The sequence below is a fragment of the Anomaloglossus baeobatrachus genome, chromosome 5 (genome assembly GCF_048569485.1).
Source record: "Anomaloglossus baeobatrachus isolate aAnoBae1 chromosome 5, aAnoBae1.hap1, whole genome shotgun sequence".
Classification (NCBI taxonomy): Eukaryota; Metazoa; Chordata; class Amphibia; order Anura; family Aromobatidae; genus Anomaloglossus; species Anomaloglossus baeobatrachus.
The window spans coordinates 402,524,158-402,545,869 of record NC_134357.1 but is presented as its reverse complement, the minus strand read 5'-3'; the positions used below and the strand labels follow the sequence as shown (position 1 = coordinate 402,545,869).

General features: G+C 47.4%; 1 protein-coding gene across 3 annotated transcripts in view; it reads right to left on the bottom strand.

Moving 5' to 3' along the window:
- Positions 1–21,712, bottom strand: part of LOC142310214 (vasoactive intestinal polypeptide receptor 1-like) — a 281,055-nt gene that overhangs the window by 59,539 nt on the left and 199,804 nt on the right. For 2 of the 3 annotated variants that reach the window (XM_075347700.1, XM_075347702.1), the window contains exons 6-9: positions 14,797–14,929; positions 14,256–14,409; positions 11,006–11,066; positions 4,957–5,023 (exon numbers count right to left, since the gene is read on the bottom strand). In XM_075347700.1, the coding sequence (XP_075203815.1) occupies positions 4,957–5,023; positions 11,006–11,066; positions 14,256–14,409; positions 14,797–14,929 (415 nt within the window). The remainder of the gene's footprint in view (positions 1–4,956; positions 5,024–11,005; positions 11,067–14,255; positions 14,410–14,796; positions 14,930–21,712) is intronic. The other variant, XM_075347701.1, reaches the window with a different exon arrangement.

Sequence of the window (21,712 nt, the reverse complement as noted above, 5' to 3'; positions counted from 1 at the left end):
AGTGTCTGTCATTGTGGGGTGCAGTCATAGTGCTCGGCAGCCTGATCTAATACTATGGGCATCATCAATAGGCTGTAAGCCAGAAAGGGCACCATTCTTACGATGAGATCACCACCAGAACATCCAAAACAGACTGGAACACAATAAGAAAAAGAAATGTGTCAAGAAATGGGCGATCACCATATAAATAATATGATTTTATTAGATAATATTACAAGTAATGAGCCAACAAACATTTTAAATCACTTAAAGGGAACCTGTCAGCAGAAATTTCCCCTAAAACCTAACAGATTCCCCCTCTGCAGCTCCTGGGCTGCATTCTAGAAAGGTCCCTGTTATTATTGTGCCCCCTTTCTGACCAAAAAAAAGAGTTTATAAAGAGGTACCTTTTTGGCTTCGGATTCTATAAATGTGACACGGGGGCGGGCAGCCTGATGGCCGTTATTCTGCCCCCTGGTCCTGTATGCCGCCCCCATCGCTGATTTCCATACTTTTGGACGCCGCCCACTGCTCCAGCCATCCCCGCACATGCCCAGTGCCAGTCTCAGGGGACTGAGCACTGTGACTGCTGGTGACGTGTGCGCAGGCAAGTGATTATGGGCGGGACTGTGACTGTTATCAGCAAGTACCCGCCCATAATCTCGTGAGCGCGCAAACCTCTCCAGTGGTCACACTGTGCTCAGTGTAGATGCTAGACTGTATGGGCTGCTTCCAGGGATGACGTCCCTTTGTCACGTGATAGGGGCGTGTTCAAAATACTATCATGTGACAAAGGGACATCATCCGTGGAAGCAGCCCATACAGTCTAGCATCTACACTGAGCACAGTGTGACGCTGGAGAGGTTTGCGCGCTCACGAGATTATGGGCGGGTACTTGCTGATAACAGTCACAGTCCCGCCCATAATCACTTGCCTGCGCAGACGTCACCAGCAGTCACAGTGCTCAGTCCCCTGAGACTGGCACTGGGCATGCGCGGGGATGGCTGGAGCAGTGGGCGGCGTCCAAAAGTATGGAAATCAGCGATGGGGGCGGCATACAGGACCAGGGGGCAGAATAACGGCCATCAGGCTGCCCGCCCCCGTGTCACATTTATAGAATCCGAAGCCAAAAAGGTACCTCTTTATAAACTCTTTTTTTTGGTCAGAAAGGGGGCACAATAATAACAGGGACCTTTCTAGAATGCAGCCCAGGAGCTGCAGAGGGGGAATCTGTTAGGTTTTAGGGGAAATTTCTGCTGACAGGTTCCCTTTAAAAAGCCGAACGACTAGAAATGCATGGATATCCCTTTACGCAGCTTGTATGGGTCATTCAGGCTACGTACAGGTCCTCCTGATGTTACAGAGTTATCTCCTAGCACCGTTCTTTATCTTTGGTAGTAGCTAATTTTATCATCCGGCCTGACTCTAATTCCATATATTGTCTATATTGTCATGTATTTACATGCCTATTTTATTGGAAATGTATCTTTTTTTGGTGGTGTCAGCAGCTATCATTCCATTTTTTTGATGCTTCAGGGGGGTCCATTCAGCAGCGACATACCATTGGTGCAAACTGTGCGGCTGCACAGGGGCCCAAGAGGTCAAGGGGAGCATTTCTACCTCCAAAGTAGGAGGAATTGTGCATTATGAGGAGCTTTTGGGCTGAAAAGGGTGACTCGCCCACCCCAGGGCCTTAGGTGACTCGGTGTCAGGCCGGACTAGTCCGGGGTAGTCAGCGGTGGCGGGGCCCGATTCCATGGCCCTGGTGGGGTCAGTTAATGTGGCGGTATTGGGGGTGATGATAGAGTTAAAGTTTATATAAGATTCGTGACGCCACCTGTGGTAATTTGCAGCTATGGAGCCGCAGCTGCTGGAAGGGACCTCCGGGGCTGTTGTTATGGCAGCTAAGGTGTTTCTTGCTCTCCACAGGTAGAGCGGGTACCCCGGGTGAACCTTTGGTGCTTGGTGAAGTCTATGGTGTTTGTGGGCGAAGTGCAGGGCCGACAGGGCAGTGGAAAGGAACAGACACAGACAGTAATTTCCTTTTACCTTCTCCTTTACTTGTCCAACCAGTGAAGTCCAGGGAGCCTGTTACAGGTGGTAATGGCGATCCGGTGGCCTGGAAGCAGTCGGGGGTCTCACACTGGCCAGGTGAGTAATGAGGCCTGCTCCCTACGCTCTGTTGGTGTAAACTGGGTCCCACTGTTTCATTATACTGAGACCCGTTCTGCTGCTCTCTGAGGTGATTTGTTACCTCTCCCATATGGTGGGCTGCGTGGACTGTCAAGGGTGCCGTTCTTTCTTTCTGGGCTCCCACCTCCGGTACTTGAGTGGCCCTGAACTCCGATATTCAATTTCTTTAGCTACGACGTCGGGGTGAGCTGGCTGCGCTCCACTCCCAATGTTCTCCTCCTTTTTGCCTCTCTGTGGATGTGTTTTCCTGGGCCGAGCGATCCGGCTCAGCTCCCAGCTCACACACCATACTACTCGAGTCCTTGTCTCTCTGAACTCTCCTCACAGACTGACTAACTCCTCCCCCAGGTCAGGGCTTAAGGAAGGCTCCCTGGAACTCCAGGTTTAGAGCTCCCTCTGCTGGCCTGGGAGAGAAACTGTGTTGAATGATGGTACTTACTGGCCAATGGATTTCCCCAACTACCTCCAGGCTCAGCATTAACCCTTTTGAGGAGGGCAACACTGCAGTGGTGACCAGACCGCTGGGGCGCCACAAAGGCCCTTATAAAATTCTTGCACACTCTTCTGTCTCTTACCGCTAATGAGTCCATTATTCTAAGATGTCTGTGTTATCTTTAATTCCTTGTTTCTGTGGGTTATGTTGGCATTGTAAATTTATATCCATATCCGACCCTGTATTATCAACTTCAGCTATTGTTCATGGGATACCGTCATTTGCACTTTATTATGAGTGCTTTTCAGGATTCAGTTCTAGTCCTTTGGCCCTTTAAGTGATTTTACATGTTAAGTAGCTCTTTGCTTGTTATATTGTCTGATAAAATCATGTTATTTATATGGTGATCCCCAGTTTCTTGACACATTTCTTTTTCTTGTTGTGTTCCACACGTACAGTTAGGTCCAGAAATATTTGGACAGTGACACAAGTTTTGTTATTTTAGCTGTTTACAAAAACATGTTCAGAAATACAATTATATATATAATATGGGCTGAAAGTGCACACTCCCAGCTGCAATATGAGACTTTTCACATCCAAATCGGAGAAAGGGTTTAGGAATCATAGCTCTGTAATGCATAGCCTCCTCTTTTTCAAGGGACCAAAAGTAATTGGACAAGGGACTCTAAGGGCTGCAATTAACTCTGAAGGCGTCTCCCTCGTTAACCTGTAATCAATGAAGTAGTTAAAAGGTCTGGGGTTGATTACAGGTGTGTGGTTTTGCATTTGGAAGCTGTTGCTGTGACCAGACAACATGCGGTCTAAGGAACTCTCAATTGAGGTGAAGCAGTACATCCTGAGGCTGAAAAAAAAGAAAAAATCCATCAGAGAGATAGCAGACATGCTTGGAGTAGCAAAATCAACAGTCGGGTACATTCTGAGAAAAAAGGAATTGACTGGTGAGCTTGGGAACTCAAAAAGGCCTGGGCATCCACGGATGACAACAGTGGTGGATGATCGCCGCATACTTTCTTTGGTGAAGAAGAACCCGTTCACAACATCAACTGAAGTCCAGAACACTCTCAGTGAAGTAGGTGTATCTGTCTCTAAGTCAACAGTAAAGAGAAGACTCCATGAAAGTAAATACAAAGGGTTCACATCTAGATGCAAACCATTCATCAATTCCAAAAATAGACAGACCAGAGTTAAATTTGCTGAAAAACACCTCATGAAGCCAGCTCAGTTCTGGAAAAGTATTCTATGGACAGATGAGACAAAGATCAACCTGTACCAGAATGATGGGAAGAAAAAAGTTTGGAGAAAAAAGGGAACGGCACATGATCCAAGGCACACCACATCCTCTGTAAAACATGGTGGAGGCAACGTGATGGCATGGGCATGCATGGCTTTCAATGGCACTGGGTCACTTGTGTTTATTGATGACATAACAGCAGACAAGAGTAGCCGGATGAATTCTGAAGTGTACAGGGATATACTTTCAGCCCAGATTCAGCCAAATGCCGCAAAGTTGATCGGACGGCGCATCATAGTACAGATAGACAATGACCCCAAGCATACAGCCAAAGCTACCCAGGAGTTCATGAGTGCAAAAAAGTGGAACATTCTGCAATGGCCAAGTCAATCACCAGATCTTAACCCAATTGAGCATGCATTTCACTTGCTCAAATCCAGACTTAAGACGGAAAGACCCACAAACAAGCAAGACCTGAAGGCTGCGGCTGTAAAGGCCTGGCAAAGCATTAAGAAGGAGGAAACCCAGCGTTTGGTGATGTCCATGGGTTCCAGACTTAAGGCAGTGATTGCCTCCAAAGGATTCGCAACAAAATATTGAAAATAAAAATATTTTGTTTGGGTTTGGTTTATTTGTCCAATTACTTTTGACCTCCTAAAATGTGGAGTGTTTGTAAAGAAATGTGTACAATTCCTGCAATTTCTATCAGATATTTTTGTTCAAACCTTCAAATTAAACGTTACAATCTGCACTTGAATTCTGTTGTAGAGGTTTCATTTCAAATCCAATGTGGTGGCATGCAGAGCCCAACTCGCGAAAATTGTGTCACTGTCCAAATATTTCTGGGCCTAACTGTATTTAAGTGACTGGCACCCTCTGTAAGTCTCATCTCTGAGTGGCTATTTCATCAGTATTTTCCACCTGTGCTGCCCCCACCTTTATCATGTGGTCTGCTGCATCCTATTAGTGCATTGGTAAGCTGACCTGATGTTGATAGGGCCATTTCTTTTTCAGTGATGTTTTTTTTTTTACTTAATGTCCTATGAGAGCCATAGTAACAAACAAGTATATATAATCTGTTTCACCAATTGGTACTTACAAATATAGCAACTAATATTGGGGTCTTGATTATCCACCAGTAAATGTTTTCATAGTCATCCCAGCACCTACATGACAGAATGAAGCAGATATTAGAACTAGAGATGGTATGATACCAAGCACCAGAAGATGGCACCATTAATTCTGTTATGTTCCATGTGATTTAAATAAAGGCTAGATAATAATTTATCATTTTTCCAAACTCATCCATTTTTGCCAACTCCCCTGGAGACTGCTAGAAAAAAAGATGTCCTCTTCTCGTAACAGCAGGCAGATCTACCAGGTGCATTGTGTCCTCTTGTGTTATCTTCGTCTGCACCCACGACTGAGGGGCAAAGCTAGGACAGGCGTCCGGGCATTGTGTCTGGGAGTGTCCAGGAATGAAGATGATGGCAAACTGTCGGACCAAGGTGAGGAGAGTTTCTCCGGTCTGGACTCAGTGTGAATTATTTTAGGGGGCCAGGTCTGGGAGTTTGCTTCCGTGTGGAACGTTTGGGGTCTGTATTACTTTAGAGGGTCATTATAATTTTAGGGGGACTAGGATCTAAATTTAGGGGGTCTAGCCTGTGGTCTGTATTATTTCAGGGGGTCTAGGGCCTGCATTAATTTAAGGGTCATGGTTTCGGGTTTTCATCTAAAAAGTGTTCTCTGACGTCTCTTAGTTTAGGGGTCTGTATATACTTAAATAGGGTCTAGTCTGTTCTATTTAATTATTTATGAGGAGGATATGGTGTCGGGTCTTAGGTACGTTTTGGGGTTTGAAAGCATATCTCATATAACATTTTTAACAAGGCACATCTACTTAATATTTCTGCCAAGCCATTGGTTGTTTCGGGGCCAGGTCCCTCTATGCCCTTTGTTCATTCTTGACATTCTATTCCCTGCAATCTCGAGAGAAGAAACCGTCTGGAATTGCTGGCATACAGGAGGTTAAAGGTGTTTTTGTCTTTTTCCCCAGAGATTTGCAATGACCTCTGCTGAGGTCAATCCCATGTGACCAGAAGGGGCAGGGTCTCCACTAACATAGCTGATACCAAGAAGCAACATTATTTTTCTAAGTTCATGTGGGCATGGAGTTGATTATAAAAGAAGCAAGTGTCTGGGGGTAAGACCCCCAGATGAGGAGGTATGGGGGGGGTGAAGCCCCCCTTTGAATCATTATAGTGGGTAGGAGGAAACATCACCATGCCCACCAACCAAGCAGGACATGCCCACTAACCAAGGTGGTCACACCCAAGGTCCTTCTAGCCACCGGGATATACTCACAAACATTAGCGCTATATTGGAATTAGCATGAATAAAAGATAGGAGGAGGAACAGGCAGAGGGGTGGAAATAACTATGAAAACCCACCCCAGCTATTATCTGCTCAGCAGCTGCTGCCAATCAAAAAGCTACTGATTTCACAAACTTTAGTTGCTTGAATTTCAAAAACTCAACATCCAATCTAACAAGTAAAGGTATGTATAGAATTAGCATGATAGCACCAGTATAGCACTGGCTTTAGTTTATTTAGGAAAATCCTGGTGATTGGTGCGCTATAAATTTGTGGATTAAAAGAAAAAGGTTTTGGTACCGTGTTAGCCAGTTGAAAAATGATTGATTGCTCTCAGTGAGAGAAACAAAATTACAATTTTGTAGTTGTGATACCTTTTAATTGCTAAGTAAAATAAAATATGATGTTATAAAGCAAGCTTTCGAGACATCTCAGGTCTCTTCCTCAGGCATGGTATGACAAAATATCTGAAGAAACACAAATTATTATTAATTATTATTATTATTGTTTATTTAAATGTCCTTTTACTATGCATCGCTCTGCCCTGTTTTGTGTATATATTTGTGTTTCTTCAGATATTTTGTCATACCATGCCTGATGAAGAGACCTGAGATGTCTCGAAAGCTTGCTTTATAACATCATATTTTATTTTAGTTAGCCATTAAAAGGTATCACAACCACAAAATTATAATTTTGTTTCTCTCACTGAGAGCAATCAATCATTTTTCATCTGGCTAACACGGTACCAAAACCTTTTTCTTTTAACTAAAAATGGAGGATACCAGAATGTACCGCAGAACTTTGAAACTAAAAGATCTTCTGAAGAAGCTGGCACAACTGGACAGTGACATCTTCTTTTTAAACAGATGCAAGAAAGAACATTTAATACCCAAAGGACTAAGCTTAAGGAATCCTATTCGGAAGCTAATTAAGGATTCACTTTCCAAGCTCAGTGTTTGTTTATTTAAATGTCCTTTTACTATGCATCGCTCTGCCCTGTTTTGTGTATATATTTGTGTGTCTTCAGATATTTTGTCATACCATGCCTGAGGAAGAGACCTGAGATGTCTCGAAAGCTTGCTTTATAACATCATATTTTATTTTAGTTAGCCATTAAAAGGTATCACAACTACAAAATTTTATTTTTGTTTCTCTCACTGAGAGCAATTAATCATAAGTTTGTGGATGTAACATGAAACAATATGGAAAACTTCACGGGGCACAAATTATTTTTCAACTCACTGTACAGGTACGTGCACATGGTCTGGAGACACTGCGAAGCAGTGTCAGCCATCCTGCGGGGCTGTCCGCAGGAGACCGCAAAGGCCCATGCCTATGATCAGCGTTGGGCCGCTGTGGTTTCTCTATTCTCCCTGCAGAGAACATTCGTGGCCCCGCAGCAATAAATTGACATTCTGCAGCTCATGAAGCTCAGATCAGTTTATGCTGTGGGCAAATCAAGGGCAGTGGGAATGGGATTTCTAGAAATCCCTTTCACTGTGCTTCTATTATAAAACGCAATGTTTTGGACGCTTCTATTATAAAACGCAACGTTTTGGGACACTTCTATTATAAAACGCAACGTTTTGGACATAGAGATAAAACACTGCATCCATAACGCTGTGAACCCTGATCATGGGCACGCAGCCTAATAAGAAGAGTACAATCTCAGAGACACTCCACTTAAAGGTTTTCCCATGAACAAAGTTCATTTTAAAGTTGATTTTAGTCAATAGATCTTGGAATAATAATAATTTCCACAATTCGATGTGTAAAAAGAAAATGTTCCTGTTCTGAGATTATCTTATACATGTGTCCCTACTATGTACTGTGTAATGGATGTGTCATGTGTATGGTCTGCTCATACCAGATCTCCTGGGCCAGAGTGGACACTAAATAAAGTATACAGATATCACAGCATGGGATCACAGCTGATAAAAATTTTCCTGCTTGTTTTTATAAAAAGTTTTACCTTAAAGAAAGAGTAATTTGAAATCGCAAGCTGTAATGTATATATACTTTATTACTTTCTCCCCAGCCCAGAGATCTGGTATGATCAGACCATGTTCCTGTACGGTCAGACACGGTCATTACACAGTACATAGTAGGGGACATATACTGTATAAGATTATGTCCGAACAAGAACGTTTTTTTTTTAAACACATCTAATTGTGTAAATTATTAGTATTCCAAGATAGATATATTGATTAAAATGAACTTTGTTCATGGGACAACCCCTTTAAAGAGTCACTCCCATCTACATTTTTATTAAATGTGTATAAATGCATGTAATGTAGGGTGAGGGTATTAATATACTCACTTATCACTGCTCTCTCCAGGGTGCAGCGCCGGTCATCTCATCTTCTCAGTGACAACGCCTTTCTGCACCCTCCAGGTCATGCAGTTCTCTGCATTACCCAGAAGTGGATTTCACAATGTACACCTATGGAGCATCAGAATGAGGCTTTATAGACTTACATTTTAATAGAGAATTCTGGCACACGTATAGTGCATAGAGTGCGGGTAGTTGCAATTACGGTGACGTCACTGAGAAGTGTATAAGTACGAGTCTGGATCCCGGAGAGAACTGTGGTAGGTGAGTATATTAATACCCTATAGATAGGAGTACTTCTTTAAATACAAGGATCTGTTCTGTTCAGGTTTCTGTTTTCCTTGATATAGACACAGAAACCAAGAACTTTAAATGAACCACAGGGGACTTCCATTAGCCTCTGAGCTAATCTATAGAGTAAAGCTTTTAAAAAGACATTGAGTAAAACCATAGGGAGTACCAATAATGATCCAGGCATATAGTGATACACTAGAGTACACACCATAACCATAGATGTATTCCCAAACCCTGAAGTGGGGAAAAACAAAGGTACTGCTTTGTCTGCCAAAAAGGCCCACTAATTGGCCAAGGGGCTTGGACGGGGGAAACTAACACCAAACCTACCATTCATGGCAAAACCCAGCACTATAAACGGACCCATTTCCCACCTTGCTTTGATGCTTACTAAGTTCTACTGTCATGGGTGCATCACGTATGATGGACAGTCCTGTAGTTTCCAGCTGTAGAAGGTTGCAGCGTTTGGCTACACAAGTTGCTCTCTGACTTTTCTTTTTTCCCTACTTGGGGTTTATCCATTTCAATTTAGGACTTCCTAACTTTTTCAGCTGTTAAATCTTCAGCACTTCCCATTGTGTCTTTAAACCCGCTCATTCCCCCTTACTCAGTGCTGGTGATAAGTCTTAATAATACCCTTAATAAGTCTTCAGTGGAAGCAGTCGGCTTGTATTCATCTGGAAAGACTTTGTTGTTGTTGCAGTTCCTCTCCCTGAGTCATCTGGAGATAAGTTATTAGTTTACTTTCCCCGTTTGTGATTCCTGTGTATTCTTTAGAGTTTAGTGAGGTTGACTAAGCACTCATCCCATCTGTTCCCTCCCTAGAGCGAATTTCAGGGTCAGCCAGGGTCAGGTATCAGGCTCAGTGCATGGGTGCAGAACCTATCTAGGGTGGTGAGGAAAGCCAGATGCCAGCGGTAGATTTGGTCAGGAGTCACCATCTCTCCCTTCCCTAGACACAGGGTTTCCCTTCCGTTTCGCTGTTTGCTGGGTACTTCCCCGTACCTAGTGTGACATCTATGTCTACCACTATTATCAGATCTTAAAGAAGACATGTCACTTGCTCAAAAATTCTAAATATTTTATTAAATACCTTCTAAAAATTCCTGAGCTCCCCTGAATCTGCTAATTTTTTTCCAATTTGCACTGCATCATTTCATTGCAGGAATATTAACATTTGTTTGTTCTGGAGTGTACTATGTGAAATCTCTGCTTCACTTTCTTTCTGAAGGCCACTTTACATGCAACGACATCGCTAACGAGATGTCCTTGGGGTCACTGAATTCTTGATTAACATCCGGCCTCGTTAGTGACGTCGTTGCGTGTGAAACGCAGGAACGACTGTTAACGATCAAAAATACTCACCATATCGTTGATCGTTGACACGTTGTTCTAATCCCAAATATCGTTGCTGCTGCAGGTACGATGTTGTTCGTCGTTCCTGCGGCAGCACACATCGCTATGTGTGACACCGCAGGAACGAGGAACATCACCGTCCCTGCGGCCGCCGCAATGAGGAAGGAAGGAGGTGGGCGAGATGTTCGGCCCGCTCATCTACGCCCCTCCACTTCTATTGAGCGGCCGCTTAGTGACGCCGCTGTGACGCCGAACGAACCGCACCCTTAGAAAGGAGGTGGTTTGCCGGCAACAGCGACGTCGCTAAGCAGGTAAGTCCGTGTGACAGGTGTTGGCGATGTTGTGCGCCACGGGGCGGGTACACTCGCTAGCGATATCGATAGCGATATTGCAGCATTTAAAGCACCCTTTACTGGGTGTTTCTTTAGCGTCTTCTCTGGGGGGGTTCCCCTTCCGCAAGATGCTGCCAATTACACCTAGGGACCATATATGACTGCTACAACAGCTGCTGAACTGTGAGTGGCAGCAACTGGGAGAGACGTGTGAAAGCACTCCAAAAGTAACACATTTAAGTGCACTGCAATGGAGAAAGAGCACAAAAGAGATGCAAAATCAGGGGAGCTCAGGGATTTTTAGAAGATATTTATCTCAATTTTTTGAGCAAGTAACATGTCCTCTTTAAAAGACAGATATAAAAGTCATTCCAAAAAGCTCAAAAAACTAGGGCAGTTTTTAAGTAGTCATTTGCTTTTGGAACTTAACAGAAATGTAGTGAAAAATGCAAAATTCTCACCCAGTGTTATCAAAGCTAATCCGTGTCTTAATCCACACTGCAATGGTAAGGGCTGGAAGTCCTGCAAGAATAAGCAACTGGTAGAACAACTCCAAAATATGGACAACAGACCCCCTCTAAATCTTAACAACGCCACACTATAATTCTATGTGTAGTAAATTTATCAAATTTATCAAATAATTCAAACAGTAAATTTATATTCAAGAATTGGGGAAAGATCCTTATTTATCCCCAACAAATATATACAGTATACAGTATACAGTATATATATATATATATATATATATATATATAAAATATATATATATATATATAAATGTAGCGCCCCTGAGACCATCTGAGGGTGCTGCAAGGCTCTGCACCTCCACCAGGATGCAGGGCCTATCCCCTTAGGGACCCAGAACCCCAGTGGCAGTAACACTAAAAACCCAGGTGATCAAAGTTTTCCCTAACAATCACCCATACAATGGTACCTAGCTAGGGCGGGACCATGGATGGCTGCCTAGAGGTGGAGCCACTCCAGTCCACTAGTTGACCAGGTGGGAGGGGCAGACTATGGACAGAGAGAACACAGGAAGTCAGTAGTCAGAACTGCAGTGACTGTGGAGAGTAGTTAGTCTAAGTCGGAACAGTAGTGACTTTAGAGGTGTAAAAGTGGAAGTAAAGTGACATCCTGACTCGGGTTAACAGTGACCTTGTACCCAGGAGAAGTGGTTGCTGGTGGAGCACTCCCGGAACTACGCACCAACAAGGTACAGGACCCTAGGACAGGAAAGAGCTTCAAGCCGACTTGTTAACACCTGCACAGCAAATTGGATCATCAAGGACCTTGCTGACCCTAAAGAATCCGAAGACTCAGTAGCAAAGGGAGAACCAGGGACAGGACCAGAGACTCCAACCCCACAGGGTTCACGCTACCATCAGGTGGACAGAAGTGGACAAACCACAGAACGAGGACCCCCAGTGTTCTATACCATGGCGACCCACTTACCAGAGACAGGTGCAGGGGAGGAAGGTACCAGAGAACCAGTCTGGCACTGGGACAAAGGGGACCTATAGGTGAAATCAGCCGGCCTCGGGCAACTAGTTAACATCCCAAGTGAGTAAACCAGTGAATACCTGTCTGGACTCCATTCTTCCGATGCCTACTGCACCATACACCTGCTGGGGCAATACCCAGGGGCTACCATACTAGCTGCTAATACCACTAGCCCCAGTAGAGACATTCTGCAGCGGCGGCTCCCTATAGTTAGCCGCAACACCGCAAGTGGCATCACAAATAAACTTTATTCAACCATCCCCTGTAAATGTAACGCCCCTGTAAACGGGTCGTTACAGGGTATTAAATGTTACCCCATTTTTCCCGGGCAGGAGGAAGAAGAGTCCCCACAACACACACTCACATCACACTGGCAGGAAGGAGTTAATAGCTTTTGCAGCATGATGTTTTGAGTCCATGACTCATCCTGTCTCGTTAATGAGCAGGTGCCTGGACACAGGCAGGTCCCCATGACAACCAAGGGGAGGGGGGACCTGAATTGGAGTGAGTTTAGTGCAGAATACACAGAAAGTTTGTCAGAACGTCAGAGGCTGCAGCAGAGGGCAGACTTACACAGGACAGCTCCCTGCTGAGGAGATGCCACGAGACCAGGGCTGATAACACCTAGAGGAAGGGAATGGAGCTGAGGACTGGAGAAAGTTGTACCCGGTGGCGGTTGGTGTGTGTCCGCTACTGGAAGAGAGACAGACAGAATGGCGGCGGGTCCCCAAGATGCTCCATGCCACGGGGATAGCATTATCGCACCGAAGGAGAGAGGGACCCCCAGATCACTCCACCGGCCCCTTCCTCCTACCTGCCCGGGACCGACCAAAGGCTACAGGTGGCGAGGACCAGCACCCGGGTGCGATGTGGAACGGACTTTAAATAAAGAACAACTGGAACCGCACTCCATGACTGCTGTGAGTAATGCCGCCGCCCTGTGCCCCCGGTGTCCCTGAGGACTGTTGCCCTGGGTCTCATAAACCTCCCGGGGCGACCCCGCTCCACCTGTGGGGAGCGATTCCATCCGGCTGCCCATAACACCTGCCCCGGAGAGAGACTGTACACCGGCGGCGGAACACCTCGCCGCAAACCCCGGATGGCGCTGCAAGCGTCCCCCATCCCCGTCCCGTACCGTTTCCTGGGGGAGAGTGATGGCAAGCTCTCCAGGAACCCCGTTACCCTCCTTTCATCCCCCTTGTAACACCGGACTGACTGTCGGACTTTAATTTTATTGAAACCCGCCGGGGGTCATGGAAGCCGGGTTGGGCCACTCACAGCCTGACCCTGGTGACCGTGCGAGCCCTGCAAGCCCCGGCGTGGGCGTTTCATAAATATCCCCATTACAAAAAGATCCCAGGGCAAGGAACCGGGTAACGGCCACCACTGTGACATTCCCAAGACGTACACTGCCCGGAACCGAGTACCCCATATCCCTGGGTGCTACATATATTTATGCAAAGAACGGAAGGTCAGACTTGAGACTGCCAAAGAACACAGCCAATGGGAAGAGACAGCTTGGTCTAAGGTATTGTGGTCGGATTAATCCAAGATCAATCTGTTTGTTAGTGATAGCAGGTACTATATATACATTGCCCAATTGGAAAACATAGTGATATAACGTACCAAACACCTACAGTGGCAATGTCATGGGTTGGGGCTGTTTTCCTGCATCTGCCATTTTCCCTCTGCATACAATTGATAGAACTATGAATACTACCATGTACAAGGATATACAGAAGAATGTAATGCTGCCACATGGTAAAACCAAAGTAGGTAGGGGTTGGAAATTCCAGCAAGACAGTGACACTAAGCACACATCCAGTTTAGTCAAAAATTTGTTAGCAAAGAAAAATGTTTGCCTGTTGTAATGGCCAAGCCAATCACCTGATTTACACCCTATAGAGCACCTTTGGGATGAGTTGGTGCCCGGACCCATAGCAATAAATATGAATTGTTTGCTGATTTGCAAATTGAATGGAGCCAGATCCCTCAAGATCCCATGAATATCTTGGTGGCTTCAATGCCCCATTGGTATGGTACAGTAATTAAAGCAAGAGGTTATGCTACAAAATACTATGCTATAAACAACAAATTACTTTCTATGTTAGAGGTGCACGTTTTTTCCACCCTATAGATTTTGTAAGACTTTAAGCAACTTTCCCTATTGTAATTCTTCTAATCTGATCCCAAGTATGAGAAGACACTCACCCCAGCCAATGATGATGTACCACCAAAAATACCTCTTCTGTGAAGTAAACGTGAGGGTGAGAAGAGTGTGCAGGTACATTCCTTCTACCAGAAGCCAAGAGAAATTTGCAAGGATGGAATACTGGAAGAAAACCACAGCCGCCTTACAGTTTACCTGGAACGAGTTTTGGAGTATAAGAAAAGCTTGGCTACATTTTTTGCAAAAACAGTACGACAAAGGTCCACCACAGTCTGTGTGTGGTATGCAGCTCAGCCCCATTACATGGTCTTTCTAAGTAACGTAAAGTCCTTCAGGGTGAGAGACATTTTTTCAAGCAGCCCCCCACTTTGGCCAATATATGATAATCCTTTTCTTAGATACTTGAGTAATGTTTTAATGTTTTATATAACCGAACACATTCCTAAAGTCACCCTAAAATGAACTGTAATGAATTTAGAAATATGCACCATAAAATATTTCAGCAATATCATGTAGTAGCAATAATAATGTTGTATATCAGTATTTATACTTAGATTTACCATGACTCAAACATATATTTACCGTAGACATGGTGCAATGATCAATATCCTCATCCGCAAATAGGATGGCGTCTTTAATAAATACGGCAGCTCCACGTATGATAAAGGATATAAAAAGGTTCATGTGGATGTAATTTCTGGGGCAATGAAGTTTCCTGTGGTTAAAAAAAACACCAAGGAGGTTACCAAGTTATTCAGTTTGGTAAAATGAAGGTTTATAACAATGTGCAAATATATGAAAAGACAGTACAGAGAACTTTCTATACGCCTAGAGCTGAGACGATGACAAAAGGGCATCCACTACATCTAGAGGAAAGACGGTTCAATCAAAATTACATGCAGGAGTTATATATCCCTATACTGACTCACAGCGGCCCTGGAGTATGCACAGATAGACAATGAATCTGAGGACGTACACCCAAGATTGAGTGTGCATGCCTGAGGAGCAGTTTCTCAATGCACAAGAGCGGGATTAGTTTGGTGATTGGTGTGACATCAGGGCAATCCAGGACATCAATTAGATTGCGTGGATGTGAATATTGTGAACAGTACTATTGTGTCGCCCTGGGCAAGCCAGGGGACACAGGTCATCACACCACCACACCCTACATCCCAGTTAGGAACACCACAGCTAACCAAAAATCCTTGTTGCCTTCCTCCAGAGGCTGATGATTCACACCAGGGGGGTGGGCCAGGCGGTTGGCTCCGCCCACCGAGGAGTTCACAGCTCTGGAGGCGGTAGAAACCAGGCAGATTAGCCCAGGCAGGGCTCGAGTGAAGATAGCTCAGGGGGAGCCTGAGTGAGGAGTTAAGTGGAGGAGTAGACAAGTAGTGAAAGTAGAAAGAAGTAAAGTGGTAAAGGAGGAAAGCAAGAGTGGTGACAGAAAGAAAGCCTGAAGTAGTCCAGCTGTGTGCAGGACAGGTCAGCAAGGTCAGCAACGGCGGTGACTGTCTGGAGGGGGACCGTGTGGAAGTTCCTGGAAGGACCGCGGACGGGTAGTGGCCCGGCGGTCTGGAGCAGTGTACCGAAGGACAGTCAGCACCAGGGCAGGGGCCTGTCGGACCCTGGCAAGGCTAGGAGTCGCCATAATTTGCCAAATCCATCAGTGAAGGGGATGTAGATCCCCCAACAACCAAGTCCCGATTGAAGGCAACAGCCCAACCAGAGTAGGAGAGACACAGCCACCGCCAGGGCACCAGTCTCTCAGGGCCAGCGCCTGCGGGCAAAGAGTAGAGCTCCTCCGGCCCAGCTTGAAGCCGGGGAGCGGGTTACCGGTGGGAATCCATCGCTACCAACACAGAAACAAAGGTGCAAGGAAAAGGGACATCACCATCACCTACTGGGAGAGCAAGTGCAGCCGTCCGTGGGAACCGTCTTTCCAGCCGTGTGGTTTACCGTAAAACTGTGTCAACGTCTCAGGCTGAGTGAGTACCACAGTGCCGCAAGGCACAGCGCTGCCCCCGCGTCCCTGCGCCCACCAGGCCCTGCACCTCCCTCACTATCACCGGGCCCCGGGATCACCAACCCCTACCCACGGAGGGGCAACACAACACCTGGCTGCTCCGCATCACCATCCCCGGGATCCCCGTATTGAGCAGCGGTGGTGAAATCACCACAACCGTGGGTGGCGTCACGGACAATAAACTATTCCCACACCCAACAAACCCCCTTTCACTCACGGGCGAGGAGCGCCGCTCGAGAACCCCCGGGATCTGGCCCACGGCTCGAGCCACCACTGAGCAGCAGCCGCCGGACCCGAGCAGAAGGGGTGAGCGTAGTGTGCTGACACCCTCCTCCCCGCCCGCGACAACTTGGCGTCACGAACAGGATCTTACCGCTCTGCCGTCTGGTAGAGGTGCGCCTTGTTACCGCCGGACGTATCCGGCAGAAAAATTTCAGAAGCCGCCATCTTTGGCGCGAAAAGTTCCCGCTCGAGCGTCTTCTCGAGTAGTAGAGGCGCGAAGGCCAAAACCCCACCCCAAGAGAGGAGGGGCCGGAAAGAGCTAAGGGGGACGCGATGGCGGCTGGACGCATGTGAGTGTGGCGGTGCAACAAACACACTGGGACCCCCCCGGTCCACCGACCCTAACGGGAAATGTCCGCCCCACCTAGTTCTGCAGAGACTACCGAGCTGGTGTCTGGAACAGCGGCATGGCTGAGGGCCCGGGCGGCGGAGATCTGCCGTCGCTATCGGAGTCAGATTGGCGGGCTGATGGAGCAGTGGGCCGCGGAGGTGGAGGCGCTAGTTGCTGTGGCACGAGTGTATGGAGTGGAGGCCGTGATGGAGGAGCTGGAGAGTGACCCACGCCCCTGTGTCCCCGAGGGACCGGCCGCTGCAGCTGAGGGACCCGGTCTGCCCCTGGCTCCTGTGTTACCTCCGTCCTACTCACTCGCGTGCTGCACCGCACCCGGCCCGTCGGGTGTGCCTCTCTCTGTGACTGCGGCGGGGGCAGAAGATAGCGACTCCGGGCCTGACACCGAGCCTGTGTCAGAAGAAGAGGAGGGGGTCGTTGCCCTGCCTGGCATGGAGGCCACTTATGTTCCCCGCACCGGGGGCAACGAGTATCGGGCGGCCCTTCCACGCCGTGCTTGCTATGCACTGGAGGGGCTGGTGCCCGTGTCCTTCCACCCCGAGCCAGGTGAGGAGGACGAAAATACCCAGTAGGGCAGCGGATGCCCGTTGCACCGTCCCCATTGGGACCACCATTTTGTTTGTTTAAAAGTTTGAAAAAGTTCTGAAAATGATGAAAAATGATTACCGAAGTTTAACCTGATTATCTGAGTGATTTGCAACCGGCCGGAGCCGGCACCGTTGTCCCCGTGGGGACCGTTAAAAAAGTTGTTTTGCATGGAGGACTATCCATGGACAAGCCCGAGAACTTGCAGGGCACCCACAAACGTTAAGTGGCTTGTAAATAAGTTGTTTGCCGTTACCGTTTCCGCAATGCCGCCTCCGGAGAGGCAGGTTGGAGGGAGGGCCCTCAGCAGAGCAGGCTGGGGCCCAGCCACCAAAGGAACCGGTGGCTACCCTCTGGAGGGAAAGGACAGATCCCGCTCGGGTACCGTGTGCTGGACTGTGGGTCAAGGGGTGCTGCCTGGGCTTTAGGGGCAGCATCAGGGCCAGGTTGCTTGGGTGGGAGAGAGCGGAAACCGTAACCGTAAACCGTTTGCAACGTTTAAGAAATGTGCCTCCCGTTATGGGAAGATTCATTAAAAATGTAAATATGTTATTTTACCCTGTTATCTTTTACAGAAAAATAAAACCGGTGTTGGACGGCAGCCCGCGGACGGTCTGCATTTTGCTAAGGGGGAATGTGTCGCCCTGGGCAAGCCAGGGGACACAGGTCATCACACCACCACACCCTACATCCCAGTTAGGAACACCACAGCTAACCAAAAATCCTTGTTGCCTTCCTCCAGAGGCTGATGATTCACACCAGGGGGTGGGCCAGGCGGTTGGCTCCGCCCACCGAGGAGTTCACAGCTCTGGAGGCGGGAGAAACCAGGCAGATTAGCCCAGGCAGGGCTCGAGTGAAGATAGCTCAGAGGGAGCTTGAGTGAGGAGTTAAGTGGAGGAGTAGACAAGTAGTGAAAGTAGAAAGAAGTAAAGTGGTAAAGGAGGAAAGCAAGAGTGGTGACAGAAAGAAAGCCTGAAGTAGTCCAGCTGTGTGCAGGACAGGTCAGCAAGGTCAGCAACGGCGGTGACTGTCTGGAGGGGGACCGTGTGGAAGTTCCTGGAAGGACCGCGGACGGGTAGTGGCCCGGCGGTCTGGAGCAGTGTACCGAAGGACAGTCAGCACCAGGGCAGGGGCCTCTCGGACCCTGGCAAGGCTAGGAGTCGCCATAATTTGCCAAATCCGTCAGTGAAGGGGACGTAGATCCCCCAACAACCAAGTCCCGAATGAAGGCAACAGCCCAACCAGAGTAGGAGAGACACAGCCACCGCCAGGGCACCAGTCTCTCAGGGCCAGCGCCTGCGGGCAAAGAGTAGAGCTCCTCCGGCCCAGCTTGAAGCCGGGGAGCGGGTTACCGGTGGGAATCCATCGCTACCAACACAGAAACAAAGGTGCAAGGAAAAGGGACATCACCGTCACCTACTGGGAGAGCAAGTGCAGCCGTCCGTGGGAAACGTCTTTCCAGCCGTGTGGTTTACCGTAAAACTGTGTCAACGTCTCAGGCTGAGTGAGTACCACAGTGCCGCAAGGCACAGCGCTGCCCCCGCGTCCCTGCGCCCACCAGGCCCTGCACTTCCCTCACTATCACCGGGCCCCGGGATCACCAACCCCTACCCACGGAGGGGCAACACAACACCTGGCTGCTCCGCATCACCATCCCCGGGATCCCCGTATTGAGCAGCGGTGGTGAAATCACCACAACCGTGGGTGGCGTCACGGACAATAAACTATTCCCACACCCAACAAACCCCCTTTCACTCACGGGCGAGGAGCGCCGCCCGAGAACCCCCGGGATCCGGCCCACGGCTCGAGCCACCACTGAGCAGCAGCCGCCGGACCCGAGTAGAAGGGGTGAGCGTAGTGTGCTGACACCCTCCTCCCCGCCCGCGACACTATTACTGAAACCATTGAAAGTGCCACCCATATGACTGAAAGACATGGTCTGCTATACAATTGCCTACTGATAAAAAAATATTGTTTTTTTTACATTACCACTGGAACATTTTGCTTCAGAACAACATTTTAGTAATGTACATTGCATCACTAAAAACATTGAGGGCAGTTTACCATTGAAAAATGACATAAGTTCCCTTTAGGCCCTGTGCGCACTAGGCGTTTTTACACGCGGATTTACCTGCGGTTTTGCTGCGGAAATTTCTTGAGAAATGTTTGAAATCTTTCTGCAGGCATTTCCCAGCAAAACCTATGGGAAAAAAAAATAGCTGTGCGCACACTGCTTTTTTTTCTCAAGAAAATTATTTGTGAAGATTTTCTTGAGAAAATTTCTTGAGAAAATGTGCATGTCACTTCTTTTCCGCAGGTACCTGCGGAATACCCCCGGTATTTCACTCCATTCACTGTAATATAATCGCGAAATTCCGGGGGTATACCGCAGGTAGCAAATGATGTGCGGTATACCCCCAGTATAGCCGCGATTTACCTGCGGTAATGTTCATCGCTGCCTGCGGTTTTGCAGGAAGTGATGTCATTATGACATAAGAAGAAGCAGAGCCGAGTAAACCCAGACGTCACACTCCCTGGACGCCGCACAGAAGCACTTCCGTGTGACCTCCAGGTGCCCATGCAGTCTGTGTCCCGCTCCGGCCCCGCGGCTGCCTGCACTCCATTGTCAGTGTCTGCCCGCAGTATCAGCAGCTTGTCACCCTGCAGCGCAGGCAGACACTGACACACAGCAGTGCGTGCAGATGCGGGGATGACGGGCGCTGCTGTCAGGAGGTGAGATGAGATCATTACCTGCTGTGACAATCTCCTGCCTCCTGACGTCACCGCTGTCACTGCCATCTATGCCCGCGGCCCGAGACTGTCACTGGCGGTGACGTCGTGGGCTCTCGGGATACTGCTGAGAACGCGGCGGGCATAGAAGGCAGTGACAGCGCTGATGGCATTACTGCAGGAGATCATCACTGCAGGTAATGATCTCATCTAACCTCCTGATGGCAGTGCTCGTCATCCCCTGCAGTGACCTGGGCTGACCTATTGATGTTAGCTCAGGTCACTGCATTACTCTCCCAGCCAATGGGGAACCTTCTGTTCTTCATTGACTGGGACAGTGACTATGGTATGGATCGTCGTGGGACCCCCCCCCTTATTGGATTACGCCGGACCCAGATTTTATTGTTCTTGTCAATAAATTGGTAAAAGAGGGAATATGGGGAGTGTTTTTTCAAATAAAACTTTTTTTGTTATCTATTTTTTATTTCTTACTGACTGGGTTGGTGATATCAGGTATCTGATAGACGCATGACATCACTAACCCTAGGGCTTGAAGCTAGGTGACATTACACATCTGGCATCAACCCCATATATTACCCCGTTTGCCACCACACCAGGGCAACGGGATGAGTTGGGGCGAAGCGCCAGGATTGGCACGTCTAATGGATGCGCCACTTCTGGGGTGGCTGCAGCCTGCTATTTTTAGGCTGGGGAGTGTCCAATAACAGTGGACCTCCCTAGTCTGAGAATATCAGACCCCAGCTGTCCGCTTTACCTTGGCTGGTGATCCAATTTGGGGGGGACCCCACGTTTTTTGTTTTAAATTATTTATTTAATATAAAATAACAGTGTGGGGCGCCCTCTGTTTTGGATTACCAGCCAACGTGAAGCTGCCAGCTGTGGTCTGCAGGCTGCAGCCGTCTGCTTTACCCTAGCTGGCTACAAAAGATGGAGGGACCTCACGTCATTTTTTTTTTTAATTATTTATTTAATTTTTGGCTAAATACAAGGATAGGCACTCTTTAGTGCCACATAAAAGTCACTAAAGGGTACCAGCTTAGAATATGCAGGGGGGTGGGATATTATATAGGTCTTTCTCATTTATCTATCTATTCATCTATCCATCTTTCCCTCTATCCATTATCTGTCTATCTATTGATTATCTATCTATTATCTATATTATTTATTGCAGTTCAGCATAAAAAACCGCAGGGACCATCCTGCGGAAATACTGCGGCAAAATCGCGGCAAAAACGCATGGTGTGGTTATCTTCAACTCCCAGAAGTTTCTCAAGAAATTTTCTTGAGAAAAATCACTTTTCTAGTGCGCACATAGCGTTAAATGGGGTTGGCTATTTCTGAACACAACCACATCCCCAATTATGAGTGTGTTCACACTTATGCAATCACATTATTTTATTTTTTGTTATTTTTATATTTCTCCTATTTTCCGTCTGTTTCTCAGTGAATTTGCACAGTTTACGGGTAACATGAGAGGTGTACAAAGTCGGGAGTACACTCAGACATGG